Below are 15,982 nucleotides of genomic sequence, written 5' to 3'. Positions count from 1 at the left end.
TCAGTAGGAAATGTCTACCTTCTGCTCAATCCATTCTTGACTTTAGCTTAATTAACCGCAGCAAAATCTGCCACAAGAAAGGCTGTGTTTCTGCAACGTGGGGCCTCAGCCTTAATCAGGTTACCCCAACCTATCTATCTACAGGTCTGGGTTAATATGCTGGGTTCTGGGGACAGACTTTCTTTAAGGAAAATGTTATTCTTCTATCTCATTTTTGTTGCCCATAGATACATTGATTGTTATGATATTGCATATTATACAATTATACATTTTGCATTGTTTAATGATTGTATATCTTCTTTAGTGTACGGCACTGGTTACGCCTGGTCTCCATCAAACCTGGTGATATCTACCGGAGACACTGTAGTTTGGAGATGGAACTCTCAGCCGCTCATCACGGGTATTGGATACAGAGTATTCTCAGTGTCGTATCCTGGAAGCGTCACCTATGATGGAATTTCCTTCAACAGTGGGGCCCGTGTGCCCTCAGGTCTGTACCCACTGTATCAGTATTTTAATAAGTTGTGAGGTTGGGTTCTTTACAGATATAAGCTGATTGAGAAGTTTAGGTTCCATGTGCAAGAACAGTAGCTCAAGAAGTGTAAACTATGAGTTTTTGCTCACTCCCTTACATCAAATGTAAGATGATTGAAAGGGGACATTGGGGTTTTCTTACCCACTGTTCCAGTACACTTGGTGGCACTTCTTTCAACGCTGAATGTTTTAGGATAGGAGGGTACATATTTTTCAATGCCTTACATGACAGCTCACTGACATTAGTAGGCTTTGTAATAGTTTCTTGTTAATAATATTAATATTTCTTTCTTAAGGTGTCTTTTCATATCAGTTCACATCTCCGGGTACTTATTACTACAGCAGCGGATACGTTAATGATGGCAACTCCGTAGTTATGCAAGGAGTGGTCAACGTATTCCCCAGCAGTGACCAGAGCAGTCCAGTGCGCGTGTTTCTTGGAGGAATGGAGGCCACCTATGCTTCTGGTAAGTCAACATAATAATATACAATCTCTAGAAATTGACCTAGACCAGAATTCTGGCGACTCTGCCATTTCTTAGTGGTAGGAACACAAGGATTGGGAGATTTTATTTTCATAGGCCTTGCAGATAAACTGTACTCAGTTCTGGTTGGTTATCATGGGTATGGGCAATGGTCCAATGTGGATTTCAGGATTTGTTGAGGGTATTTTGTTGTAGAAATATATGATAAAACATACTTACCAATATATACTCAAAATCATGGTACATTTTAAGACCCATAGTCCAGATGCCTCGGGGTGGACGGCGAATGTAAGTGGTTCGGCTCCTATACATGTAATAAGCATAGAGCGGCTGCCCTATCCGATCTATAAGGGTAAGTTCACACAGGGTTTTTTGGATTAGCACCTGAGGTGGAGGCCACCTCAGGTTCCGATCCAAAAACCGGGTAGCTGCGACTGAAAGCCAGTGCACTGCACCAGCATCCGGCCGCGCATTCTGCTCCAGATTAGGCCCAATGAATGAGTCTAGTCCAGAGGAGGGTGTGTCCTCAGGCCGAATCACGAGGCGACTCGGCCTGAAGAATGAGCACCTCGCTTCTTTTTTCTGGGAGTCGGAAGAAACGACTCACAGAAGAAAGACCTGAGCAGCCCCATTGATTTCAATGGGAGCCGTCTTTTTGGTCAGGGTTTTGAGGCGGAGTACGGCCTCAAAACCCTGACAAAAAAACTCTGTGTGAACTTAAAGGCCACAGTACACCACACCATCAAATCTCAATGAAAGGGAGACCAGAGCTTTGAAAAATTTGGAAAGGGATAAAAATATTATCATCAAGGCCGCCGACAAGGGGGGAAACCTGGTGGTTATGGATCGTTGCCAGTATACTCGGATGTGCTACGATATTTTACAAAATCCAGAGGAATATGAGAAAATAAAAAGGGAGGACATTAGTGGATATTATGATGAACTGGCGAATATTGTAAACAAGGCCAGGGAAGAAAATCTTATAAGTAAGACTGAACAAGAATTTTTGTTACCTCCACATCCCATTCAGGCAACTTTCTATGCCCTACCTAAATTACATAAAGGGTATCCCCCTCTGAAAGGGCGTCCCATAGTGGCTGGCATTGGATCCCTAACCCAAAATGCCAGCCTATATGTGGACGATATCATCAGACCCTTTGTCCTTGGTCTCCCTTCCTATTTGAAAGATACTATGGATGTACTCCGTAGATTGGAGGACATCCATGTACCCCCTGGTGTTCTGATGGCAAGTCTTGATGTGGAGGCCCTGTACAGCTCCATACCCCATGATTTGGGGTGTGGGGCTGTCGGGGCCTTCCTGGCGGAATGTGGTAGTTACCTTGAGACACATAATCGCTTTGTCCTCAGCCTATTGCGGTTTATCCTCGAGCATAATGTCTTCTCCTTTGAGGGCAGCCTCTTCCACCAGCTCAGGGGAGTTGCGATGGGGAGTCCCTGTGCCCCATCTTTTGCTAATCTCTACCTGGGCTGGTGGGAGAGGGAGAGGGTATTTTGTGACGGAATGGATCAGTGGACTCGGCGGGTGCTTCTCTGGGTCCGTTTCATAGATGATATATTCATTCTGTGGGACGGGCCCAGGGAGGAATTTGGCCGGTTTGTACAGGTCCTCAATGACAATGACCTTGGATTATTCTTCACATTTGATATCCAAGAAGAAAAAATGACATTCTTGGATCTTACGATTTCTAGGGAATCGTCGGGTCGGTTATGGACCTGTGTACATCGGAAGAAAACCGCAACGAATTCCCTGTTACAATGGGGAAGCTGGCACCCTGAACCCCTCAAATCTGGCATTCTGAAGGGTCAATATCTTAGGATCCGGAGGAATTGTACTCACCTCTCGGACTTTCAAAGCATGTCCAGGGACCTTAGAGGTAGATTTACCAGAAGGGGGTATCCAGAAGGTGTCCTGCGCAAAGCTTACCATCATGCATTGAGCGCAGATCGTTCACAGTTGCTGAATCCACGCAGTAACATACAGGACTCTGATGAGATTCGGTTGGTCGCAACATATGACAGTGCAGCTGACTCAATAAAAAGAATCCTAAATACATCATGGGATATTCTTAAGTCCCATCCTGTTGTAGGGTCACTAGTGGGGACAAGGCCAAGTATCACTTACCGTAGGGGTCCTAATCTCAAAGATAAGTTGGTACACAGTTATCTGCTCCCAGCAGTGTCGGCTGACACTTGGCTGGATAGACATCAGGCAGATTTGAAAGGTACCTACCCCTGTGGTACTTGTAAGGCATGCCAATTTATAAAGAGAGGTAACACAGTGACATCAACTAATACTGGGGCTACCTATCATATACAGAGCTTCATTAACTGCAAAACTATGGGGGTGGTGTATTTGGCATCATGTTCCTGCGGGCTCCAGTACGTGGGAAAGACCACGAGGGAGTTTCGTCGGAGAATTTGCGAACATATCAATGACATCACACGCGAAGAACCCACCCCCATCTCTAAACATGTTAGAGAAGTACATGGTGGAGATGTAAATTGTCTGTGTTTTCAAGGCATTGAAAAAGTGATACCATCACCTAGAGGGGGGAATTTTGATAGGAAAGTACTCCAACGAGAAACAAGATGGATTTTCTTGATGGACTCAGTACATCCAAAGGGTCTAAATGAGTATATTTCTTTTGCCTCCTTTATATAAGCTGGGGAAATTTGTGAAAGTTTTAACTCTATATCAATAATCCCCTCATTTATAGTCTATTAGGACCAATGAGCATATAGCTATTTAACCATGGGTTTTTTCTTTTTTTAGTCATCTCGTTTTGGTAACATTAACCTGTCTTAATAGGTTTCCGATATATGACTCTTAGCTATTTTTGATTAATATCCCACTAGCAATCTCCCTGTTTTAAGTTTTTCCGTTAGTGTTGCCTAATGGTACCCTTATTCACACCTTGCGGTTTGAGACCGCTTTTTAGGGTAATATTTTTAACGGTGTTGACTCATCTACTGTCCGGGGTCTGCTTATGTTAGGAAGGTTGTTTTATATCCTCAATATGGGGCTGGTTGGGATCCACGGATGTGAGCTACTTACCTGGGTCTTCCATTTGAATCTGTAAGCTCCGTCAGATGCAGACCGCGAAGCGGGGTCTGGTTGTAACGAATACGCGTCTTGCGTTGCCTGGTTACGATCCTGGCCGTTGTACTGAGGACGGGATTGGCCTGATGTCAGGGGGGAGGTGTTGGTGATGTAATAACCACACCCCCCGTTGCGTCATTGAAAGGGGTGGATCTTAGGGTTTATTAACCCGGCTCCATCAAGCGCTCGCTGCGGTCAGAAACTATGACCGACCGGGCTACTGAAAAATGAGAAAATATAGCTCGTAATAGCGCCGTGTCTAATGGCATGTTCTTAAAGATAGTTAGCCTCTGATGATACTGACTAAGACAAGTTAGTTGAAACGCGTCAGGCTTCTCGTCGTTCTAAAGTGTGTTTGTGTGGATGTGTGGGTTCTGCCGATCTCAGAAAGAAACAAGCAGTATCCCCTGCCCGAGAATAGTTTCACCCCAGTCTAGCAATGTCACTCCCCTTCATGGCTAGTTACTTACTCATGTGGCAGAAGTAAACTATATGTGCATGTGAATGGGTGGATTCAATAGCTAATAGCTATATGTCAGCAATATTCAACATCAGTTATTATCCAGCCCTAGAACAACATTCCTAGCCGTTTCAGAGAGATCTGGTCAATTAGTCCTCAGGAGTTCAGCTGAATATGTAACAGAAATCAGCTAATCCAGTGTTCCTGTCTGTAAACCAATGTTAGGAGCACTGTCTAGTGAGGACTAAGTACTGAGTTGTGTTTATTCTTGGAGGTGGAACTTTTTCAAGTACAATTAAGACCACACACAGTTTTTTAGGAACATTTATTTTTGTTTTGTTTTGTATTACTACTTTTAATAGGAATTAATAAAAGTTAACTTTTTAATGTGCAAAAATCCCCCCACACAAAAATATTCTTTTGCTCTGTGTGAACTTACCCTAACAATGGTGCTTGAAAGGAGCAAAGATGCTTTTGCTCCTCGTCTACTGCAGCTGATTCTGGCACCTCGAGGCAGCTGGTTCAGCTGATATGTGCATGGTCTGGGTGTCAGGCCTCCACAGATCAGATGAGATGACATGTGGATAGGTCATCAGTATGAAATATACATTTGGAGCTGAACAATTCCTTTAAGTTACAGTACCTTGAAAACCTGCACTTCTACTGAATATATATCACTATAAGTTGTGAATGGATTGCGTTAGCTTCTAAAAATTTTCCTAGCACAGGCTCCTGTGACCCGCTAAGGGTCCATTCACACAGAATTTTTTGGCGCTGATTTTGACACTGAATCTGCGTCAGAATCTATGTGAAAAAAAAGTCTCCCATTGACTTCAATGGAACCCATTGGGTTATATGGGGAGGCTTATTTTCCGCGTTGATTCTGCCCTGGATTCAGCATTAAAATCAGTGCCAAAAATCTCCATGTGAATGGACCCTAAAATTCAGCACGTGGGAGGGGAGGATTCATGGACGTGATATAAGGGTAAGGTCACACGTACTTTTTTGGCCAGGATTTTGAGGCTGTATCCGCCTCAAAATCCTGACCAAAAAGATAGCTCCCATTGAAATCAAGGAGTTTTATCCGGGAGCCAAAAAGAAGCGATATGTTCATTCTTCAGGCTGAGTCGCCTTGCGATTCAGCCTAAAGACACTCCCTCCTCCGGACTAGGCCTATTCATTCGGCCTAATCCGGAGCAGAGTGCGCGGCTGGATGCCGGTACAGTACACCAGCTTTAAGTCGCTGCTACCCGGCTTTTGGACCAGAACCTGAGTTGGGTTCCGCCTTAGGTTCCGGTCCAAAAAACTCCATGTGAACTTTAGAATTCTAGCCTCAGCTGCAATGGGGCCTCTAGGGTGAGCACACTCCTGGTTTATTGCAACTCACATAATGAAAACTAAACTACTAAAGCTGCTGTCCAATAAGAGAATTTATTATCATAGACTGGTTGTCTTGATGTTTCTACAGCTCCGTCTCCCACCAGACCGCCAAGTGCCTGTGTCACACCAGACCCGGAGTGCCCTCGGTTCACCACCCCCTCTGCCAGTAACACATCTATACAGTTTCGATTCTCCAAGTGTTATTCTCCCGTTATTACCAACATTACACCAAACTTTGGAACAATCTATGATTCAATAACCATCACGGGAACCGGCTTCAGTAACCTCACTTGTGCCAACCAGGTATAAAACCTTATCAGTCAGCTTTATCACACTAGTATAATGAGTATGACTGTGACAAATGACACCTCATAGTAAAGAAATAATGTATAAAGGTGGAGGAATTGGTTATAACAAGATTCTGTTCTTTGTTATATGTAAGGTGATCAATTACATCTTGTAATTTAATGTGATCATATGTGGAATTTGGTTCTGAAATTGATGCAGATTCTGTTTCAAAATTAGCTCTAAATTCATCCCCGAACTTACTTCCTATTGTTTTTAATGGGAGACAGAGATCAAAGCAAAAAATAAGTGTCCTGCTCAATATTGCCACAGATTTCATGGCTCAGCCACACAACCCTCAACTCGAGCTACTCCGCTGACTAGGCCCATTCACCTGAGTCCCATTTCAATGGGAGCCATCTTTTTGGTCAGGATTTTTACGCAGATACAGCCTCAAAATCCTGACCAAAAAACCCGTGTGAACTCACCCTAATAGTGTAACATATATAATAGTTGTACATTGGGTGAGAAATGCCATAAATATGTTTTTAAACCTAAGGGGTACCCTCTTCAACGAAGATTGCTGGCTAAAACGTAGCTTTTATTAATAAAAGAGGTAAAACCTAAATAATGTGTCCCTATTGCTCAATAATCAAAAACAAAAAACACAAATGAGGGGGGTTCAAATTAAAGGTACGCCGGACCCCTTCTGTGAATTCATGTCTCCGTGAATTTCATGCACTCATGTCTCCCCGACCTGTACCCGCCCACACTCTCCTAAACCACAATTCGCCCCGCCTACTCCCAGCATCAGTAACACTTGCCTAGGGAGGCGGGATCGCACACGGCACTCTGCCGGCATGTGAATGAGAGAGGAGAAGACAGAGAACAACGGCCCGGAGCTCCAGGAGCGGTAGCAGTTCTGTGCAGGTAACTAGGGTTCAGCGATCGGGATTGGAATTCCGTTCCCAATCTTTTTTAGGTGGGATCGGTAACTGATTGCAATCGTGAAATTTACTCAATCGCCGATCGGGATCCGATCTTTTCCAATCCCCATCGCTCAACCCTAGTCCTCAGCTATCTCCTACCAACTCATAGAACTGAATGAAGTGCCAGCGAGGATATGCAATTGTTACTCTATTCAAACTAAAAAGCCTGAGTTTTTCCGGGACCCTGGTTTTTATAATCAGTGTCACTCCTTGAAATTCTATGAGTCCCTTGGAGGTGAACAGACTAGAAGCAGGCATGTGCAATCCACTGCTCCAAGGATATGGGACCCCTAATCTCATAAATACACCATTGTTCCTTTGTACCAGTATTGATGCATCTTTCCCAGATAGTAAAATTTAATAATGCCAGTTATTTATGGTTCTACTTCCAAAATCCTGTTTTCTTGTGTATTTTTACCTCAGGTCTCAGTGGGCAGGTATCCCTGTGTTGTGTCTTCTGCTGACAAGAATTCGCTTACATGTCGCCTGGATCCCCAGAACTCAATGGATATTGGGGTTGCACAAATGGTGTCACTTACAGTAAACAACCTGGGCAATGCCATCAACTCTGTAAGAAATGAGACGTACAGGAGATTCGCCCTACTACCCCACATTGACTATATCTCTCCAGTCACTGGGTCAACTACAGGATCGACCAGAATTACTATACACGGGTCCAGGTTCATAAATGTAAATGGTAGTGTTGCAGTGACAGGGTTAGGCTGTAACATTGTATCTGTGAATTACACAGATATTGTATGTGACACGCTATCCAGTTATTCACGCAGTGTTAATTTTGGGGTCACAGTGAAGGGAATCTCGGCCCGGTGCATTGGATCCTGCAGCTTTACCTATTCCAGTGCACTTACACCACAAGTATCCAATGTTTACCCAGCTCAGGTTGGAAACACTTCCACCACCATCTACATCAGTGGTCTTGGCTTTGGCGCAGACGTTAATGATGTAGTTGTTTATGTCGGTGGCACAAAATTATATGTAGTAAATGTCAATGACACATATATAACATGCAACATAGACCCCATTCCTGCCGGATATTATCCGGTCAGTGTTACTGTACTAAGTAAAGGCTTGGCTCAGGGGTATTTCACCCTGTACAGTCCTGCTGTAGCCGCCCTCTTGACACCTTCTGGAAGTGTTTTAGGTGGAACTCTTCTACTCATACAAGGAAATGGATTTCATCCTGTCAACACCACAGTGAAAGTAGGCGGTGCGCCATGTCCAGTTACAGCAGTTACTCCGGGCAGTCTCCAGTGCATTACTCCTACCAGCACCATTGCTCAAACTACAAATGTGAATATCCGTATACCAACCATTTATTACCCATCGCTCAGTTTCTCCTACTCTGAGGCCAGCACCCCAACAATAACGTCAATTCTTCCAAACACAGGTAAGACTTTAAAAAAAAAAAAGTTTGAAGGGGTTCTTCTGGAAAAAATGATAGGATTCTTGCATTGATAAATGTATAAATACCTAGAGGTAAATGTCTAGAGGAATATGACTATAGTAAATAAAATGGACCCTAGCAACATCTTGTGTAAGAAAGCCATCATAGGGCACGACCCGAATGGAAACTACCAATATTAACTCTGCTTCCTACTAACTCCGCCCCCTAGGATCGTTTTTTCACACAAGTCTTCTAGTTCAGCTCCAACTCTGGATCATCATGTGTAGTGTTGAACGGGCCCACCAGAGTAGTAGAAGATCCTTTGGGCAGCCCAGACCTTAGCATAATAATGGTCTAGAAGTAGGGTTGAGCCGATCTTGAGATTTCAGGATCTTTTTTACAATTCGATTTTTGATCATTTTCCAGCCGATCCCGATTCCGTTCGATATCCGATCTTTCTCGATCCCGATCACTCAACCTTATTAATGATATATACATGAATAGTGTTGTGCTGATCTTGAGATTTCAGGATCATTTTTAAAATCTGATTTTCGATCAATTTCCAGCCGATCCCGATCATGAAATGTGCTCTATTGCCGATCTGTATCCGATCTTTCCCGATCCTGATCGTCAAATCCTATCTAGCAGAAGACACCCTAATTTGAAGGGTACTGTGATCTTTTTCTTTGGGGATGTTGGAGAGTGAGTCCCCAGAATTATTTTATCTGGTGGGTCCAAGAAACCACAGTCTGACACTGACCTTGTTACTAATTCTGCTCTACTCTGAGAAGGAGTAGAAGGGATTTTGACTTCCAGAGTGATTGTAGATCTTCATGATCTAGTGTTGGAGGAAGATAATGGGAGAAGAACTAGAAGACTTCTGACCACCAGGCAGCACTATTGAAAGCTCCTAATATTCCATGGCGAATATATTAGTAAGTTTCACTGCCAGAAGTTTTAGCTCCCTGGATTGCTCCTTGAATAAACTTGTCACATTTGGAGGTAACAGATAATCAAATCTATACCTATGAGCAAGTGTAGATTTGAGGAAAAATGTGCTCCCTATGGAGACCACATCCACTTTTCTCATCATTGTGTGCAGAAAATTTGAGGGCATTCTACATAAGTATCAGATTATTAAATCGGCTAGATTTAGACCATGAATCTTGTTTTTTTTTGTGTTGTTTCTCAGGACCATCAGGAACCAACATCACACTGACCGGTTCAGGTTTTGGTTTGGATGCCTCAAAAATTACCGTGACCATTGGCAATACCACATGCTCTATCATAGCGGTGTCTGATAGCCAGCTGAACTGCACTGTCGGAGATCACTGGGGCGGCACGTTCCCTGTTTCATTCAAAAATGAGAAGGGGTTCGCAAGATCCAGTGTAAGATTCACCTATGAACTTACAATGACCGGGGTCTCTCCAACTCAAGGTGAGTCTACTTCGGCCAAAGCTGGCGACCTCTAGTATGACCTCTATTACAAATGCAGTACTATACAAAGGTGTGGGAAAATGCTGCAAAGTAAGAATACTTTCAGAAACGGAAGTGTTAAAAGTTTATTTGTGTCAATTAAGTAAATGAAGTAAAGAGAAATGTAAATCCCATCAATATTCGGTGTGACCTTTGCCCTTTGCCTTCCATCAGTTCTTCTCGGTACTTGCAGACAGTTTTTTTGCAGAACTTGGCAGGGAGGTTGTTACCACCACCATCTTGGAGAACTAAGCACAGATCTTCTGCGGATGTAGGCTTGCTCCAATCCATCTGTCTCTTCATGCAATCCCAGACAGACTGGAGGATGATGAGATCAGGGCCATATCTGTGGGGGCCGTATCATCACTTCCAGAACTCCTCCTCCAAAGGGCAAAGGTCACACCAAATATTAATAGGATTTACAATTCTCTTTTATTTATTGACTTAGTTTTGTTAATTGACAAAGATAAACTATTAACCCTTCTATTTCTGAAAACATTCTTTCACCGTAACATTTTTCCATCCTGCCTAAATCTTTAGTACAGTACTGCACATCTACATTTCGCAAGTTTTCCATCCGGATTTCTGAGTAGAAAATCTACAGTCTAGTAGTATGATGACGACGTTTTAGAAAAACATATCAAATCTTAAAGGGATTTTCCAGCCCCTCATATGAAAAATATTTTTTAAGGCTGGGTTCACACTGAGTATTTTGGTCAGGTTGGGATTTTGAGGCTAAATTCACCTTAAAATCCTGACCAAAAAGACGGCTTCCATTGATTTCAATGGGAGCCGGTCGTTTTTTTTTTCCCTGGAGCCGTTTGGTCCGGCTCTCGGAAAAAAGAAGCAACATGTTCATTGTTGTACATGCAATCTGCCTGAAGACACTCCCAACTAGACCCATTCATTTGGGTCTAATCCGGATCACAGTGCCACGAACACGGCTATCCCATATTTTGGACCAGAACCCGAGGTGGCCTCCACCTCAGATTCCGGTCCAAAATATTCACCTATTACTGAAGATGTATCCACAAGTAATAGGAGCAGAGCTGCAGTTCTCTGGCACGGCCTCTATACTGTAGAGTGCACATGTTACTCTCGCAAAGTTTTTTCCAGCTCTGTAGATTCTGGCCCTTAGAGGCTGATCGGTGCAGGGTCTGGGTGTTGGATCCCCACTGATCAGATACTGATGACGTATCCTGTGTATAGGACATCAGTATAAAAAGGGGTGGAGGCTCTAAAGTCTCTTTAGCAAATCTTTTCCACGTGTTAGAAAAAATCTGCAGTGAGAATAGGCTTGTGCTGTGGTTCTCAACATGATGCTTTGGATTTTCACATCGGATTTAATAATTTGCTGAGCATAGGTTTAATTCTGTACCAAGTCAACAGCAAAAACTGTGACATTTCTTCAAGTAACACATGTAACAAGTTATTCCAGATTTGCCACAATACACTGTGTAAATTTAGTATGTGTGAACGTACTCACTTTGCCTGCTTAAAATGTTACCCTAACTTTCTACAAAAGTACAACAGGGCACCGAGCCGATCCTTGTGTAGTACCGTTACAGTAGTGGGCATAGGTAAGTATGCAGGTAAGTGCTCACCTGGCTGGGTTGTGTGGATCACAACAAGCTTACAGGCGTGGCAGTAAATGTGGAGAACTCAGGGCAGCGGCTGAAAATCGTCACATGGACGTCAGAACAGCAACAAATAAGGACCAGCCTTCTCAACAGGAACAGGAAGAAGACAGCGCTCACCCAAGTGGACTTAGACAGACATCTTTATTGGCGTTTCGTGCTAATTGATGCCCTTTTTCAAGTGCAAACATTTATCCTTCCCCAGACTTTCTAAACTCTAATGTATTACAATATATGAAAGAGATACTTAAAGGGATTCTATCATTAGAATCCCTTTTTGAAGTTATACCAATTCAGAATAGCCTTAAGAAAAGCTATTCTTTCTCTACCTTTATAATTCTGCTCTGCGCTGCCGTCCTGTTCATATCCTGGTTTTTCGATGTATGCAAATGAGTCTTCAGACAGCACAGGGGTCCCCTGTGCTGCCTGAAGACTCTTCGGCGATGTCTCCATCTTCTTCTTACCACCTCTTCGCTGTGTCATCGGCTGTGCCTTCAGCCGAAAGCCCCGACTGAGCAGGTCCGTCATGATGGATATGCCCAGTTGGCGCTTTTGGCTGAAGACGTGGCAGAAGACGCAGCAAAGAGGCGGTTGGGAGAAGAAGATGGAGGGTCTTCAGGCAGCATAGGGGATGCCCCTCTGTGTTTGAACACAGGGAGAGCGCCCCCTGTGCTGTTTGGAGACTTATTTTCATATGGAGAAAAACCAGGATATCAATGGAACGGCGGTGCAGAGCAGAATTATAAAGGTAGGGGAACAATAGCCTTTCTTAAGACTAGTCTGATGTGGTATTACTTCAAAAAGGGATTCTAATGATATCATCTCTTTATTATTGAAGTTGGACTGTGGATCAGACGTGGACCTGTAATGGCGTCCGTCTTGGTTGTCACTGAGCTCTCCTGACACAGTGTTAGCTGAAAGTGCTTATCCAGTAACCACCATTTCTGTTTGATCCTTTACAGGCAGTTTTGGAGGTGGATCAGTTCTCATAATTGCTGGATCTGGATTTGATAATCAACAATCCAGGGTGTTTGTGTGTGATGCAGAATGCAAAGTGGATCAAGCGAGATCTAGCGAAAGTTACCTGTATTGTGCAACACCCATGATGAACAGTGAGTTACTATAACAAAAGCTGTATATACTTATAATGGAATTCTTAACGAGGACCTTTCTCCACCTCTGACAAGTCCAGCTTGTTACATCATTTCATAGGTGCCCCTCAATGATTCCTGCACAGTTTGAATGGTTTCTCTAGCCTCTAGCTTTTCTTAGCGATCAATGCTGTTAGTTTTGGTGCCTGATATGCTACTTACGCTGGGTTCACACCAGCGTCTGGACTCCGTTCTCGGGTCTCTGTTTTCTGCATGCAAAAATGCAAAACCATTTTTCTTAAACCGGACACAAATTACTGCATGTCCGGTTTAAAAAAAAAAACTGTTTCACCGCGGAGAGCATAAAACACTCACCGGCGCTCGCGGCAGAACGGAGTGCCGGGTGCAGATGTGAATGAGCCCTTAGGCTCTATATTGTCAGGGGGTGGTGTCAGGCAGGAGCAGAAAAGGGGTGTGATTCTGAGCTCTGACACTGGCTGCCTTTGACTGGAGCTCTGAATCATATCCCTACATGACACTACTGTTCTGACATTAAAGAGCTTAAATAGCACATCCGGCACCAAAACTAACTGCAGTTTTTGCTCAGGAATAGTAAGGGCTAGAAAAAATATTCACACTGTGTTGAAATCAGTGGAACAGCTCCTAATAACAGATGCTAAGAACTTGAATTGGTGGATGTGGTGAAAGGTCCTCTTTAATATACAATCATTTACTATAACATATAGCAATATGTTACAGAATTAAAATATACAGAAATGTATCAAATGTAGTCATCAAGGTTAATAAAGGGAGTGTATTGTGTGTCAGAACTTACTTGTATTGGAATGATGGTCACAAATACGCTCCTATACAACCGCAACACTGCATGCAGAAGACGGAAAGCTGTCAGCCAATTACTTTTTCCGATTTTTTTTTCAATGCCTCCGTTGTTGTAGTTCCTGTCCCACCTCCCCTGCACAGTTATTGGTGCAAAAAAAGTGCCAGGGAAAGTGGGAGGGGATACGAATTTTTAGTGCGTTTGCCTTGTGCTATTCAATTGTAATCGAACACCTCGAACGGCATGATATTCAATTCGATCGAACACCGTTCGCTCATCTCTAACCCTTAGTGGTTCTGTCAAAATTTATTTCTACCTTTAACTTAGAAATCCATCTCTAAATCAATTTTCTGGCACACAAGCCATGATAAAATCAGCTCCATGGTATATACCAGATATCCTAACCATTCACTTCCCATCTTCCATCAGATACTAATACCTCCTCCCAGAGCTGTAATGTCATGGTGATGAATGGAAATAACTCCGTACAGATCAATAACTCCTTCACATACATGTCCGCATTCACTCCTGTTATATCTGATGTCACCCCTAAGAGAGGAGGAACAGCTGGAGGAACCAGACTCACCATCACCGGATCACAGTTCAGGTATATACTATATGTTCAGATTATCCTGGCCATATACAGGTATATTAGACTGATGTTGGCTGAACCTACATGCGGAACTCCAAACTCCAATCATGTCAGATCCTTTTGGTCCTGGGAGATAACTTCACTTACTTAATCTTCCCATTTAGAACACATGCACATTCAGCAATAGGGAAAATGACTTCATAGATCTGTAATAACTTTTCTATAATCTCTATAATGTGATTACATTGAGCCAGCAGTGAGACTGATCCTGTGATAAGCTGCTACCTTGGACCCCCAATCTGACATAAGCCTACATTCACACGACCAATTGGCAAAACAGCCATGAAAAACATCAATATTTCACGGCTGTTTTGCCAATTTTTATGGATCCCTCATACATTTGAGTGTATGGAGCAATTAATTACAAACGACCATCTGTTACAATAACCCCCATTCACATGCACAGAGGATTTTTGCTGTCGTCTGCATATAGGGTAAGGTACTCCAAGCTCTTGACTTGGAGTCACACTGTTCCAATGACAGCAATGAGTTCAATAAGTTTATTTCCACCTTTTTTTTTCCTCCCCTGTAGCGCTAACATCTCCGCCATCATTGTCACCATAGCACAGTCTGTATGTGCCGTCCAGTCAGCAAATACCACACAAATTGTCTGTATAACCAGCGCTCATTCTCCTTCACAAAGAGCCAAAGTCACAGTCTACATTGACAGCCAAGGCAACGCTAAGATGGTAAGAAACACGATAGCAAAAGTAGAAATATAATGTAGAAATCTCAGTTCTACTTTACTAAAATATCTGCCGGAGCTTTGAGCACGCAGAAGAATCTCAAGTAGGGTTGAGTGATCGGGATGTTCGGATTCCGATCAGCGATTGAGTAAATTTCACAATCGCGATTGGAATTCCGATCCTGATCTTCTTCGGTGGGATCGAGGTTGGAGGTTATTACCCACAATGCTTGGCTACTGGCCAATCATTGTGGGAAAAGCTATAGTATCAGATGAGCGAGTACTATTCGAAACTACCGTTTCAAATTGCACACACCCACAGGAATGAATGGAAGCGGCCGGCACGCAGGGGGTTAAGCGGCCAGACGCCGGCAAAGTCTGTGTGCCGGCTGACTCCATTCATTCCTATGGAAGCGTACTACTCTCTTCTTTTTCCTCCCTGCTGTGCCGTATACTCGGCTCTGCTACATCTCAGATGTAGCACAGCTGAGTATACGGTAAAATATCCAGTCGCATCCGCTGCGACCCTGATCATTACACCACTGCTGATAACAGAGTTACCCAGTTAGTCTCCATGTTTGGTGGACATGTGCTTGTATTATTTCTCATATTGCTTTTCTGTTATTTTTACTTTTTTCAATTGTGTTTTTTTCCTATTCTTTTTAGGACAACGCAGACTTTTTCTACATTGATGTCTGGTCTTCTAAGTATACCTGGGGAGGGGAATCTCCACCAGATGAGGGGTCAATGGCGGTCATTACACAGGGGCAAACAATATTACTGGATGTCAGTACTCCGGTACTGAAGATGCTGCTGATACAAGGTAATGGGACTATATACCATATACTGCATATCAATGATAGTTATCAAATATTTACATGTTAAAGTAGATTTTAGTTTCCCTCTACCCATTGTCATTTGTGTCCCTCCTATCCTTATTTAT

At 43.2% G+C, this 15,982-nt stretch overlaps 1 protein-coding gene across 1 annotated transcript in view; it reads left to right on the top strand.

Moving 5' to 3' along the window:
- The window catches only part of LOC142200097 (fibrocystin-L-like), a 169,166-nt gene that overhangs the window by 106,661 nt on the left and 46,523 nt on the right, over positions 1–15,982 (top strand). Inside the window, exons 34-42 of the mRNA XM_075270161.1 lie at positions 305–490; positions 831–1,001; positions 6,069–6,283; positions 7,678–8,662; positions 9,852–10,097; positions 12,736–12,885; positions 14,132–14,309; positions 14,887–15,043; positions 15,706–15,862. Of these exons, the coding sequence (XP_075126262.1) occupies positions 305–490; positions 831–1,001; positions 6,069–6,283; positions 7,678–8,662; positions 9,852–10,097; positions 12,736–12,885; positions 14,132–14,309; positions 14,887–15,043; positions 15,706–15,862 (2,445 nt within the window). The remainder of the gene's footprint in view (positions 1–304; positions 491–830; positions 1,002–6,068; positions 6,284–7,677; positions 8,663–9,851; positions 10,098–12,735; positions 12,886–14,131; positions 14,310–14,886; positions 15,044–15,705; positions 15,863–15,982) is intronic.

This window comes from Leptodactylus fuscus, chromosome 4, assembly GCF_031893055.1.
Source record: "Leptodactylus fuscus isolate aLepFus1 chromosome 4, aLepFus1.hap2, whole genome shotgun sequence".
Classification (NCBI taxonomy): Eukaryota; Metazoa; Chordata; class Amphibia; order Anura; family Leptodactylidae; genus Leptodactylus; species Leptodactylus fuscus.
Note: the sequence above shows the minus strand (reverse complement) of the source record. Positions and strands in the feature narration are given on the sequence as shown.